General features: G+C 48.4%; 1 protein-coding gene across 2 annotated transcripts in view; it reads left to right on the forward strand.

The window, feature by feature from the left end:
* RARG (retinoic acid receptor gamma) overlaps positions 1 to 12,219 on the forward strand; it is a 138,328-nt gene extending 126,109 nt beyond the window's left edge. For both annotated transcript variants that reach the window (XM_084836674.1, XM_084836676.1), the window contains 5 exons: positions 4,310 to 4,470; positions 5,446 to 5,622; positions 6,138 to 6,342; positions 8,016 to 8,174; positions 9,784 to 12,219. In XM_084836674.1, the coding sequence (XP_084692800.1) occupies positions 4,310 to 4,470; positions 5,446 to 5,622; positions 6,138 to 6,342; positions 8,016 to 8,174; positions 9,784 to 9,965 (884 nt within the window). In that variant the 3' untranslated portion in view covers positions 9,966 to 12,219. The remainder of the gene's footprint in view (positions 1 to 4,309; positions 4,471 to 5,445; positions 5,623 to 6,137; positions 6,343 to 8,015; positions 8,175 to 9,783) is intronic.
* The last annotated feature ends 1,228 nt before the right edge of the window (positions 12,220 to 13,447 follow it).

A 13,447-nucleotide genomic window follows, 5' to 3' on the forward strand; every position in this document is an offset into this window, starting at 1 on the left:
CCTGCCTTGTGGGAACTGGGATAGATGGCCCCAGTTCCATTTCAGCCTTTTGATTCTTCCTGGACACGGGAAGAAGGTTTCCTTCCATTGCCACACAGACAAGACCACATCCCTTTTCGCTGCCTTCACAACTGCTCGAGTGAATTGGAATCCCTGCTTTTTCCCATAAGGATTCACTGAAAAGCCAGAGCAGTGAAAAGAAGCACAATATTGTGTATGTGTGCTCAGAAGTAAATCCCACTATATTACCGGGAAAGTGTGCATAGGATTTCAGCCTGTACCCATAGGACTGCACTGTAAATTGCTCCTTAAGCACTCTGATAATAATACAACAAGATTATTAGTATGATGGCTAAGTAATCTTAAGTATCTTTTATAATGTCCATCCCCTAGTCCCATAGTCCTTCCTAATCAGAGACAGGTTAAAAATTAAAGTGTGTGTGCCCCCCCCCCCCCAGGACCTTTTGTTATTCTTTAACCAATCTGTTTGGGTGTACAGGAGGGTGGTAAAAATGTACAAAGAACAAATGCACCCTTCCCTAAGGGTGGTGCCCTCCAGTTGTGTTGGACTACAACTTCCATAATCCCTAGCCATGATCCCAGCGTCTGGGGAGCACCAGATTGGAGAAGACAGATAATGTGTTGCATTCAGTGTTAACTTAAGCTTCATTCATTTCACTGGGTCTACTTGAAGTAGGACCAACATTGGACACCACCCAGTGAATTCATGCTGAGCTGTTATGGTGAAGTGCCTGTAGCATCCAAGCCACTAATATTGTGCTTCTCGTACAGAATTTGGGACTTTTACACACACTGGGTTTGATCCAGATTTTATCATGGTTAGTCTACACCCATTGAAATTATGGGCCCTATTGATTTAAGTGAATCTACTCTAAGTATGACCATGTCTGGATTCAGCCCACTATGTTTTTCTGACATTTGGGGTGGATGAAACTAATTTTTACCACCAAGGTAATTTCTATCAGTTTTCCATGTCAGTCTTTTATTTGCTCTCCCATGGATAGAATTAACTCCAGCCATTTCTCAGAGGTGGTAATGAAGATGCTTGCTTATTTATTTCACGTATACCCCCACCTTTTCCCCATGAAAAGGGAATTCCCCATGGAATTCAAGGCAACGTACATGGGGATCCTGAGCAGCCACCCATCCAGGCAGTGACCAGACCCAGACCTGCTTAGCTTCAGCAAGGTTGTAGCATCATGTGCTTTCAGACCATAGTCCTGCAATGTTACATTTTTGCACAGCAAACAGGATTTTAAAAAAGTATACACACACAGAACAGAAGCCTTTGAGTTAGAAGCCAAATAGGTTTTCATGCTCCAGCAATCTGAATGTTCTCTCTGTATCTTTCGTACAGGCACTAAAATGGGACCTCCGGTCTGTTCAGAAACTGCCAGGCAAAGGTCTGAGATGGATGCTACAGCTGAGCTAGTTTGCCATCAGAGCTTGCCGCAGGCCCGCACAATTTGTAGCTCACCAAGCCAAAGGCAGCCCAGTGATCATGTGCTGGGACCAACCAGGGGCTCTCTGCCCCTCCCCCCAACCTGCTTGAGACTGCAAAAATAGGGAGGGGAGGTTGGCCACACCCCTGGTAGGCCACAGTACATTGCTGTATTCAGCTCAGTGCATCACAAGCTATACAGAGATGGGATCTCTGTCCTGTCGCTGGAGAAGCTCTGACCTCAGTTATTGTTATTCCCTAGGGAAGAGGAAGTAGTCCCTGTTGGGTGGAGTGAGTTATAGTAACCCCCCACCCCCATCCTATCCAACAGCTCTGCAGTCCTCTATCTGGCTGTCTTGGTTATTTCTTCCTGTTTGCCTCTGGCTGAGCACCGCTCCCAGAGTGCTTCCGTGACAGCTTGGCACATGTTTCAGGTTGAGGAATCTGCTGTGCAGCCTAGAGAGCAGGGTGATGGCAGAGGCTTGGAATCTGGAAGAAAAAGATGGCTCCTTTCTGATCCCAAGCAGACTGCTGTGTTGTTGGTTTTTAAATAGCAGCAGCAGCAGCATGGTGGAGTGGTATTTGGCAAAAGGGTGGCTTCTCAGTTCACAAAGGTGCAGTGAAAGGAGAAGCGGCACTGGCTGCAGTTCTCCCTGCCAGGCATTCGTGAAGGCTTAGGAGCATCCTTCAGCGCCAGGCAAAGAAAGGGGTTGCAGTGGCTAATACTGTGCCCATAGCTGAGTGGCAGAGCACCTGCTTTGCACACCAAAGGTCTCAGGTTTAATCCGTGGAGTCTCCAGCTAAAAGGATCAGGCAGGAGATGATGGGAAAGGGCACTTCTCTGCCTGAGAGCCTGGAAAGCGGCTGCCAGCCAGACAATACTGGGCTAGATGGACGAATCGTCTGACCTGGTATGAGGCAGCTTCCAATGTTTCTGTGAGGTGGGAAATCTCTAGTTCAGGCCAGGGCCAGCCCAAGACATTTTGCTGTCTGAGGTGAAGGACAAGATGGTACAAAAGCTGACTGGACTGGTGGCTGAATCTTTCTTCAACACTGGCAATGGGACAGCATCCTTCACTATACCTGAAGGGAGCAGGCTAGCTTCAGGGGCACAGGGCAGGCCACACAGCCACAGCTCTGTCTTCTACCACCTTGCTGCCACCTCCAGCATCTGCTGCCTGAGGCGACTGCCTCACTCTGCCTAATGATAGGGCTGGCCCTGGTTCAGGCCTCACCTCATCCACAAATGTACTAGTTGGCTACAGTTCCCTCGCACCCTTTACCTGCTGCCTCGGATGCTGGCAACTGTCCCATCTACCTATTGCTTTCAGTGGCACCTGGTAAGCCCACTTTTTGCCACCAGGAAGGTGGAAGGAGGCTGCATGGTTCCTGAGATTGGGCACTGTGACCCTGAAAGGGTTAAATGAAGGCATTATATTCCTTTTTTGAGTTAGATGCTAACTGATTGATAGTTACTCCAGCCTTTGGGGATGTGGTGACATGGGTCAGCAGTACTGTTTTAGAATATGAATTGTAGGAGTATATTTTATATAGTTTGATTTTTTCATTTTTGTTTTATAAAAATATATTTATTTTGGGATAGCATTACAGTGAAGTAGTAAGCAATAACAGGATTTTAAAAAACACACACTTGTCTAACAATGAGATTGAGACCTGCAATTCACTTAGTAAGGAACTGGTAGCTAAGAAAAATCCTCTCAGTGTGTGTGTGTAAGCTGGTTCGTTTATCTTCCATGTGTGAGTTAGAAGCCAGGAGTTCTAAGCACTGGGCAGAAGCCAGGAGTTCTAAGCACTGGGCAGTATCCAGTGGTACTCCTACATAGAGTAGACCTGTTGAAATGAATGGGCCTAGTCTGTGTAGGACTACCTTGGATACTGCCCATTGTTTGGACGTTAATAAGAAGTAGGTTTTTGTTTTTTGAATTGTTTTCTGGTATTTGCAATATTGCTATCTTATATATCAGTGTGAAAAATATATAGTTTGCAATTGTTGGTATGCTTTGAAGTTGTAAGATGTATTTAAACTGTGGATTTTTTAAGGCATGTAAATCAGTTTTTAAAGATGCTTTGATATTCTATATTATTCAGTTGCCCTTTGTAAAGAGACATTCTTGAAACTCATCAGGAACTATAAATATTGGCGCTGGCTTTTCTTTTCTTTTTTTGTCTTTGTGTAGGCAACCTGGTGCCTGCTTTGTGCTATAGCTCCCATTCTGAGTTATTGTCAAAAACATCTAGAGTATGCCAGGTTGCCATCCCCTGCTTTAGACCAGGGGTGCAAAACTTCAGACCTAGGTCCCAATCCTGCCCTCTAGGGTTCCCCCGGAGACACATCCCCTTCCCCCCAGCCACCAGTCATTTGGTGGTTTTGTGCCCTTTGTGCTGCTTTGCCCCCATTCGAAAAGGTTGAAATGCCTCTTCCAAGTCTTGGTTACTGGTAGTAAGAGCTTGAAGTTACAGTGTGCTGGTATGTTTGGTAATTTTGGCCCCAGCCCTTTTGCCTCCAGTGCTGCCTATCCCTGGAATGGAATGGAATTCAGCCCGCTGGCTGAAAGAGTCTCAACATCCCTGTTCTAGGCAGTACTGTCTTCCTAGGCAGATGCCTCTTGCAGGAGAGCCAACACCCCTGCTCCCGCTGTGTATCCTGAGAATGATTTGACAGCGATTGATCTCTATCACTTGCTCTTTCCCGGAGATGTAAATTAAACCCTGAGCATTTGGGTGCTGAATTGATTTGGTCAGATCATAAGAACCTAAGAAGTTACCAGCCTGGCTCAGGTCCACAGCATGTCCCGTTCCCCTCACCTTCCCCCTTTCTCCTTTCAGCCGTGAGGAATGACCGCAACAAGAAGAAAAAGGATGTGAAAGAGGAGGTGGTGGTGGATAGCTATGAAATGACGCCTGAGCTGGAAGAGCTCATCCAGAAAGTCAGCAAAGCTCATCAGGAAACCTTCCCTTCCCTCTGCCAGTTGGGCAAATACACCACGGTAAGGCATTTAGCATTACAAGAATGATCCTGGCCTCCCCATAGGCTTGATTCCCCCTCTCCTGGCATGGACACAATGAGGAGTTTGTGAACATAGGGACATAGGAAGCTGGCTTGTAGTGACTGGTTCACACCATCACCGCAGCTTAAACAAGCCACAGTCACTTGTTTAAGCCATGGCGCATGTTGGGCACGATCTGAATAATCACTGTTCAGGCACAGCTTGTCTTGTTGTCTCTTCCTGGGCGGCATGGCTTGTTTGATAGCTAAACAATCCTCAAATAACCTGTGGGCTATTGTTGGGTTATTTGTGGCTTGTTTAACCCTCAAGCCATGTTGCCTGGGTTCACATGACACAACAAGCCACGCCCAGGTGGTGATTATTCAAATGATGCCCGGCACAGACCATGGCTTAAACAAGGCACCATGGCTTAAGTCGTGGTGATTGTGCAAACCACCCCACTGAGTCAGAGCCATGGTCCGTCTAGCCCAGTATTGTCAACACTGACTGGCAGCGGCTCTCCAGGGCTTCAGGCAGGATTCTTTCCCAGCCTTACCTGGAGATGCCAGGGATTGAACCTGGAATCTTCTGCATGCAAGCATGTGCTCTACCACCGAGCTACAGCCCTATTTTAGAATAACCACAGCATGCCATATCATCAGAAATCTGGACAAAATGTGGTTAATTGTAACTGTGGTTAGTGGAAACAAGCTAACTTCAAACCATAGTTTATGAAGCTGGTTTGTTTTCCTGTGTGTGTGTGTGTGTGTGTGTACACATAATATCACAGCTACTGAAGAGGGTGGAAGCCAAAACCTTTAGCACTAAATATATTTTGAGACAGATGGATGAATGATTCTGTCTGTCTCATCTATCTCACAGGGAGGGGGGGGGGAGAGAGAGAGAGAGAGATGCGAGGGGTGGGGGGCAAAGCAGCAGCAGTCCTAATGCCTGATCTCTTGTCTTCCCTTCCAGAACTCCAGCGCAGATCACAGAGTCCAGCTGGACCTGGGGCTATGGGACAAGTTCAGTGAACTGGCCACCAAGTGCATCATCAAGATCGTGGAGTTTGCCAAACGCCTGCCAGGCTTCACCAGTCTCAGCATTGCTGACCAAATCACCCTGCTCAAAGCGGCCTGCCTAGACATCCTGGTGAGGGGCTCAGCCACAGCAGTCCGTGGGAGCTGATGAAAGGGGGAGGGTGTGTGACCTTGGCTGTCAGTGCGTGGGTGGGGGCTGCACGTGCGTAACCACAGGAATAAAATTTGTTCCAAGGTGGCCCAAATTTGGCAAGGTGTCTAAATGATGCGAAAGTATGTAGATACTTGAATCATGATGCTCCTGCTAAGTATGGGGAGGGCTAGGCGGGATGTTGGGGAGCCCCCCACTCCTTTTGTCTGCTAGAAATTCTGCTCAGCTTTACATCTGGCTGCTCAGGTTTCTCTGGGCATCTTCCAAGCACTTTCAGACCAATCATTGTAGGGTTGAAGGGCAGAATGCACTTGAAAGGCTGAGATTCTCAGGATACTGGATTGTGTGCACCTATACAGAACCAGGGAAGATATGATGGAAGCTGGCATGCAGATCTGGCTCCCTCTCCTTGCGATATTCTTTTTGACCATCTTACCTGTGCCATCTTCCCCCTGTCCCCCACCTGTCTGCTGCAGATGCTCCGTATTTGCACCCGCTACACCCCGGACCAGGACACCATGACCTTCTCTGACGGGCTGACTCTGAACCGTACCCAGATGCACAATGCTGGATTTGGGCCTCTCACTGACTTGGTCTTTGCCTTTGCTGGGCAGCTCCTGCCCCTTGAGATGGACGACACGGAGACAGGCCTGCTCAGCGCCATCTGCCTCATCTGTGGAGGTAAGGACCCTGTAGCAGGACTCTGCAGGTTTTTTAAGTTTAGCTGGTGGTGAAGGGAGCCTTGTCTTACAGAGGAGAAGGCTCTGATTCTCACAAGCGCTGCTTACGGAGCTGCTGTAGGGAGCAGGCAAGAGCGCTGACAGTGTAGTTATCTTTTTTCTCCATCAGAAGGCAAAGGACTAAGACAGGCTTCTTCAGCCTGGCGATTTCCAGAAGGGTTGGACTACAACTGCCATCATCCCCAGCAGATGGTTTGTTGTGCATTCTGGCTGGGGATAATGGGAGTTGTAGCCCAACACCTCTGGAGGGGGCAAGGCTGGGGAATGGCATCTGCAGGAGGCTTAGAATAGTACTCTAAAAGAATAGTGTGTATATGGTGTGGGGGACCCCCTCCCCAATTCTGCAACCAGAGAGGCTATGATCTGCAATTTGAAAAATTATGCCAATTAGACACATGTACATAGCTGTGTTTTTAAATGGTTGCTCACTTGCTGTTACAGCACTGGTTACTCTAGGTGAATCTGTCTGTCTATTTAATTTATCTATCTAATCTATTTTATCTCCTCTCATTTGGGCCCTTCCCTCCAAGGAGATTTTCGACAGGATAAGGTGGGCTGTTACGAGTGCCCATGCTGGCTCCTTACCATCTTATGAATGCAATTTGAATTGCTGGAGATGCCCCAAATCGGGGCGGGCGGCACGTGACAGATGGGCTGCACGTGGCACCCCCCATGGAGGTTTTTGTGATGCCCACTGGGTCCACTGTCATGGCTGCCAGATTCTCAGCAATTCTGCTGGGAAACAAAGCGTGTGCGGAGCACGTGCCTTGTTTCTCAGCAGAATCGCGCTGTTTAACTGGCAGGGGTGGGGAATGCAATTCTGCAGAGGAATCATTGCACACCCTGTTTCTTTGCAGAAACTGTGATTCTGCTGGGAAACGAGGGGCACATTCTCCACACACCTTGTTTCCCAGCAGCAACCCTGGGAATCCAGCCACACGGCCATGTCTGATGGCAGGGGAGGGGTGTGGCCCGCCACGGGTTCTGGGGAAGCCATTGTGGCCCTTCAACCCACCAAAAATACCCTAAGTGGTCTAAGCTAGGGATGTACGGACTGTGTAAAGTCCGCTCTGTCTGTGTTTCGCGGATTGTCAGGTATCTTCTGTTCCATCGTCCGCCCACAGACGGATGCAAATACATTTTTTTTGTCGTGCTGAAAAATACACAAATAATTATGTAAGTATTTACATAATTTACCTTAGTACGTAACATGTAGTGGATTGTCCCCCATTCCATTCAAGGTTTCCTCAGCAGAAATGTACTATTTTCCTATGAATTTATATGTGTAAATTTCGGGAAAGTAAAAAAATCATCCGAAAGTCCACGGGCTGTGCACGGCCTGAGGGGGTCGCTCCGCAGCAGATTCCGCAGGTTGGATTCTTAGAAGTCCGAGCTCATTTTAGTCCGTATTGAATCTCTCCAGCATTCCTAGTTTCAGCCTCCATTCCACAGTCCATCACAACCTTCAAGTTTGGCCAGGAACCCTCTCTAAATTACACCTTCTGTATTTATAGCATTTCTGCCCCACCTTTCTATGAAACGATCAAGGCATCCTACAGAAAATAAAGCAACCAACCAGCCAAACAGTGCTCCACGTCTTTCTCTTCTCCACAGATCGAATGGACCTGGAAGAGCCCGAGAAAGTGGACAAACTGCAGGAGCCACTGCTGGAAGCGCTGAAGATCTATGCTCGCCGACGCCGGCCCAACAAGCCTTACATGTTCCCCCGCATGCTGATGAAAATCACTGACCTGCGGGGGATCAGCACCAAAGGTGAGCACAAACCATCAACACAAATCATCATTCTGGCCTGCTAGCACTGGCTCCCTATACATTTCTGAGCCCAATTCAAGATGCTAGTTTTAATCTATAAAGCCCTATATGGCTCAGGACCACAATACCTGATGGAGCACCTCTCCTGGTATGAACTACCCATATACTACACGCATCAACTGAGGCCCTGCTCTGAGCACCTCCTCCAAGCGAGGTTCAAAGGATGGCACCAAGGGAGAGGGCCTTCTTGGTGGTGCCCCCAACCCCCCAGTTACAGAACACTGTCCCCAGTGAGGCCTGCCTGGTGTCAACATTGTCACCATTTCAGTGTCAGGTTAAGACTTTCCTCTATTCCCAGGCATTTGTTGGTGTATGATGGGCTGTTTAATACCTCAGTTGAAGGCCATCACTGATGTTTCAGCTGTTTTATGGTTGTATTTTAATGGATAATTTTTGTAGCTCTTTTAGCATTTGTATGTTTTAATTCTATTGTAAGTCACCTTGCTTCTTTTTGGGGGGAGAAAGACATCCAAGAAAATAATAATAATAATAATAATAATAATAATAATTCTTATTATAATTCCAGTTCCACATACAGGAGTATCTATGTAATGCTCTAGATGTGAATGTGTGCAGTTTTCTACATAGAACTGATTGTTATGTGGACCTTCTGTAATGCATGAAGCAGCCCCTCGTGGCCACCCAATGATTGGTTTCAGTCTGAATAGCAACTTAGGAAGCTGCTTTATACTGAGTCAAAGCATTGGTCTATATAGCTCAGTATTGTCAACACTGATTGGCAGCGGCTCTCCAGGGTTTCAGGCAGGAGTCTTTCCAGCCCTACCTGGAGATGCTGGGAATCGAACCTGGGACCTTCTGCATGCAAAAGAGGTGTTCTGCCACTGAGCTACGGACCTTCCCCCATGCCTCTTAATTGCAATAATTTAGTCATTGGAAATGGCTTCTGTGTCTAAGGTTAATCACACTCATAGACGTTGTTGGGACTTATGAATTGCATTTTGTTTGGTGGGGAGGGAGATTGAGAGACCTTGCATGGTTCAGGGCTGATTGCCTCACCTCCAAACAGGCTTAACTGGATTCGTGGTGGAATGATGCAGAGTGCTTCTCATTTTCAGTACTGCCATTTTTTGCTTCCTGACATTGTGGAGGAAATGCTGTTCTCCTTGACTCCTTCCTTCCCCCTTTGCCCATTATGTGCTGGTTGGTGGGTGGAATCTCTGATATCTCTGGTTCCTCTGCAACAGGGATGGAAAGACAGAAGTCACTGAGTGCAGCTCCCCCACCAAGGGGAAAAAGTGGCAGCACTGAAGCAGAAAGGTTCTGCTTCTCCTCCACTGCAAATCTTTGGTTCCTCCACCTCCAGCCCATTCTCCCCGTGAAAGGCCTTCTTGGGGGCTGGATTTCGTCCATAGGGGGCGAGTTGGCAATCGGTACATGAAAATGCACTGGCTCCTGCCATGCACTTTCCACGGTTGTGCCCTGGACAGACCTGCTCGTGGTCAAACTTGCAATATGCAGCTCCGCCTTTCCCGCTGGGAAACTCATGGCTTCTCATGCCTCCTTTTTTCTCTCTTCTCCCCTGCAACAGGTGCCGAACGAGCCATCACCCTGAAGATGGAGATCCCCGGGCCCATGCCACCGCTCATCCGAGAGATGCTGGAAAATCCTGAGATGTTCGAAGATGAGCTGTCGCAGCCCCCGCCACTGGCAGATCCGCCCAGCACTGAGGAGAGCCCAGCCGACACCAGGAGCCAGGAGAAGGCACCCTAGCATCTCAAGAGAGCCAGGATCTAGGCTAGGAAAGGCCAGGAGAAAGCCCCTCTACATGTATCTCCTCCGTCCTTCCCGTTGCCCATATCCTCTGAGACTCTTTCATTAATGCTTGCCTTTCCTGCTCTTGGCCCATCAGCCGGAGTCGGGTGTCACGGCAACACTTAAAACCAACGAGGAGGCGCCAGCCACATCTCCCTCTCCTCCACTGTGTTTGGTGACTTGGGGTGGATGCCTCTTGCCTTAACCTTTTCCTTTTGGGGGCCTTGGATGCATATTCTGAAGCCTTTGCTCCTCAACCCCAAAGCTTTGCCAAAGTCCCCCCATGGCCTGTCCAGTTGAGTCGGGCGCCTTCAAGCCAAATATTCAGGACCTGGGAAAGCCCCCAAGGGGCTTAGACTTGGAGACTCTCCCTTTCAAAATGGGATGAGCTCCAGATGTGCAATTCCCCGCCCCCCTGCACCTGTGAGAAAAAAGGGGCACCGCAAGAGCCAATAAAGAGACTCTGCAGCACGTGGGCCCTATGCAGTGATTCGTGGCCTCCTCCCTCCTACCTACTCCACAGTCTTGGCTGGAGGTCAGCTGTACTCTTCAGCCTCCCAAGCCAGGGGATCCAGACATCCAAGACACTATTTATTCAAGTTTCTGAAGACAGAGGGATGGCATGCCCTCCAACACCCCACCCCTCATGCACGCCTGCCTGCCCCCACTGCACACACAGGGAACTTGGACCAAGGATTATGGGGCACGGGGAGAATGAAGCCAGGGAGGACTTCAGTATTGGCATTCCCATTGTGGGCTTGTTGGATGTGCGTGTGTGTGTGTTAATATCCATCTCTTGTGGATTCCAATGGGATGTGGAATTGTTTTTGAGGGAGGTGAGTTGTAGGGTTGGGTGGGGGAAGGGGGCTTCTTTGTTTTAGCTGTATAAAGTGCTAATGTTTTATTGTTGAGGCAGAGATCAATCCCATAGTGGGGTTTGGGGAGGGGCAGCAGTCCTTCCCCCTGCCTCCCCAGTCCCAAGGCAGGGGGATATCAGGGTTGTGGGGCAGGGTGGGGGTGGGGGAAACTGTATCTGTTCTTGCTTGGGATGCTTTTGACCCCGGTGCTAAGAATTCTGGGAAAACAGACTGCAAAGGATGCCAGATACCAAAGATATCAAGGAAAGGGTGGAGGTGAGGGGTGTAGAGCTATAGACTTGAACCCACTTGCTGTCCCTCAGCGCCCCCTTCTGTCTCCTCCCAAGAAGCCAGCTGCCGCTCTCCAAAGGTCATATGGAAAGGTGGGGGGGGGGGCACTCTTGCTTGCCTTTAACTCTGCTTCCCCAGCACTTTGATGGAGGGGAAGGGGTGGGACCACTTCTGGAAATGGAGTGGGTCTCCTTCCCTTAGGCCTAGATGGGACTGCCTTTGCTGCAACATCGCAACCACCCCCATTCCAATGGACCAAATAAAAGATACAGCAGATGCTTTTTCTTATCACTCGAGGACCAAAGTCTTTCTGAAGGCTTTTATTATTATCCCACCCCCCTCTGCTCCTAGCGATATGAAATGAATGAAACCCTAACACTACAAGGGGGTTGGAGGGGGGAGGGTGGCATCGCATCATCGTCCTTTGCTGATGTTTCACCATTAGCAGCTGCTATTCCATCTCACTCTACATCTCCTCCCCCTGCAGAACCTTCATCAGGGGAGAAAGGCAGGCGGCCACCCTTGCTGGAGTTTGCATCAGCACTGGGGGAGGGCATTAGCCCCATTGCAAGGGTGGAGGGGTTATCTTGACCGCCTCTGCTGCTGCTTTGGGATGAGAGCTGAAAGTGCTGCTGCCCCCTGCTGGCCATGAGTGGGGCAACACTTTCGGTAGATTTATTTATTTGCCTATGTTTACACCAGGGAGGGGGATAGGTAGCACAGGAGAGTTATGTCTTCACCCTACCTTATCCCAGAGCAGGATGAGGGGTGCCAGTTCCCCAAGGAACAAGGGGCTCTGCTCAACTGCCTTGGCTTCTTCCCCAGTCGTTTTAAGCTGCCAAAATGAAATGAAATGAAATGAAATAAGTAAATACCCCAGGCCTTAAAATGGGGTCTGTTTGTTTGCTGTGGGGTGGGATGGAAAAGAGGGTGAAGCCCTTCTGTGATGTTTACAGACCAGCTTCCCATGGTATTTTAGAGGAATCTCTCCTGCCCCTGCACTCCCAGCCGTGCCGCAGAAGAGGGGGCTTTTCTATTTTTGCAAAATAAAGTGATGGAAATTCAAACACCCTCTTCTGAATTTATTTTTCTCTAAGGCTTCATTGCTGGCACTAAGAGCTTCAAGCTAAACCATGCTGGATTTGCCACAAGAGGCAGAGAGGTTGATGCAAGCACCATTTCTGCATCAATTCAAGCCTGGATCACATACCTTTCTTTTACATTTCTGTGATGCTTCTTTTTATACTATTTATACTGAAAGCCAGTGTAGAAGATTTTAAAATAATACCTACTGGAGTAGGAAGTGAGGCCTGGATTACATCTTGGCTGTATTCACACCTACCTACCATTTCAAAATGGGGATATAGCTGTACTATTGTTTGCTTGTTTTTCATTTCTGTTGGGTGATATCAAGTAGGTTGATTACAATACACACATTTTTATTTATGTAAAGTATTTATAAATCGCTTTTCTGCCCACCAGGGCCCTCAAAGTGGTGTACCATTTAAAAACAACAATTCCATGAAATCACAACAGAATAAAAACAGAAACAATAATATCAAAATCCACCAAAGGCCTGGCAAAACAGTACATTTTTTACTGCCCACCTAAAACTCGGTAGGGATGGAGCCAACCTTGACCTCCCTTGGAAGAAGTTCCCTCGTTGGGAGTCCTGCTACAGAAATGGCCCTGTCTCTGAATTCAGAATCACAAGCTGTGGTGATGGCTACTCGTGTAGATCGCTTAAAAAAAAATGGACAAAATTCGTGGCAGATAGGTCTACGAACAGCTATTAATAGCTGTGATAAATGATCAGAAGCAGCATATCTCTGAATACCAGTTGCTCTAACTACAACCTCCCTCAGCACGAGAAGAGAGAGGTAGAGAATAAAAAGGCTTTTATACAGACATTTGAATGTTCAAAGCATTTTGCATACACTGGGTTGGATCCAGGGTCTCTCTTCTGAAGATGGAAGGTCTCCATTCATGGACGGTTCATCTGCCTCCATTGAGGGGTTCCCCCTCGCCTCCCTGGCACCACAGCTCACCCCATTCAGCAGGATTCTCATTCTCTGGCCCTCTGTGTAGCATTTCCAGAGGGCTGGAGGGACTGCTGTGGGGAGGAGGGGGCAAGGAGGTCTGCTTAAGCCAACCCAATTGCACATGCCCAAATCTGGATCGAATCCATTCTCATAGTAATGTGTACAACAAGCTTAGGAGGGAGGCCATTATTACTGTTATATTGCCAGAAGGCGGGGGGGGGACTGAGACTGTAAGTGCCATCCAGTGAGT

Source organism: Heloderma suspectum, chromosome 2, assembly GCF_057233095.1.
Source record: "Heloderma suspectum isolate Gila_16-S chromosome 2, 16-S_ref, whole genome shotgun sequence".
NCBI lineage: Eukaryota > Metazoa > Chordata > Lepidosauria > Squamata > Helodermatidae > Heloderma > Heloderma suspectum.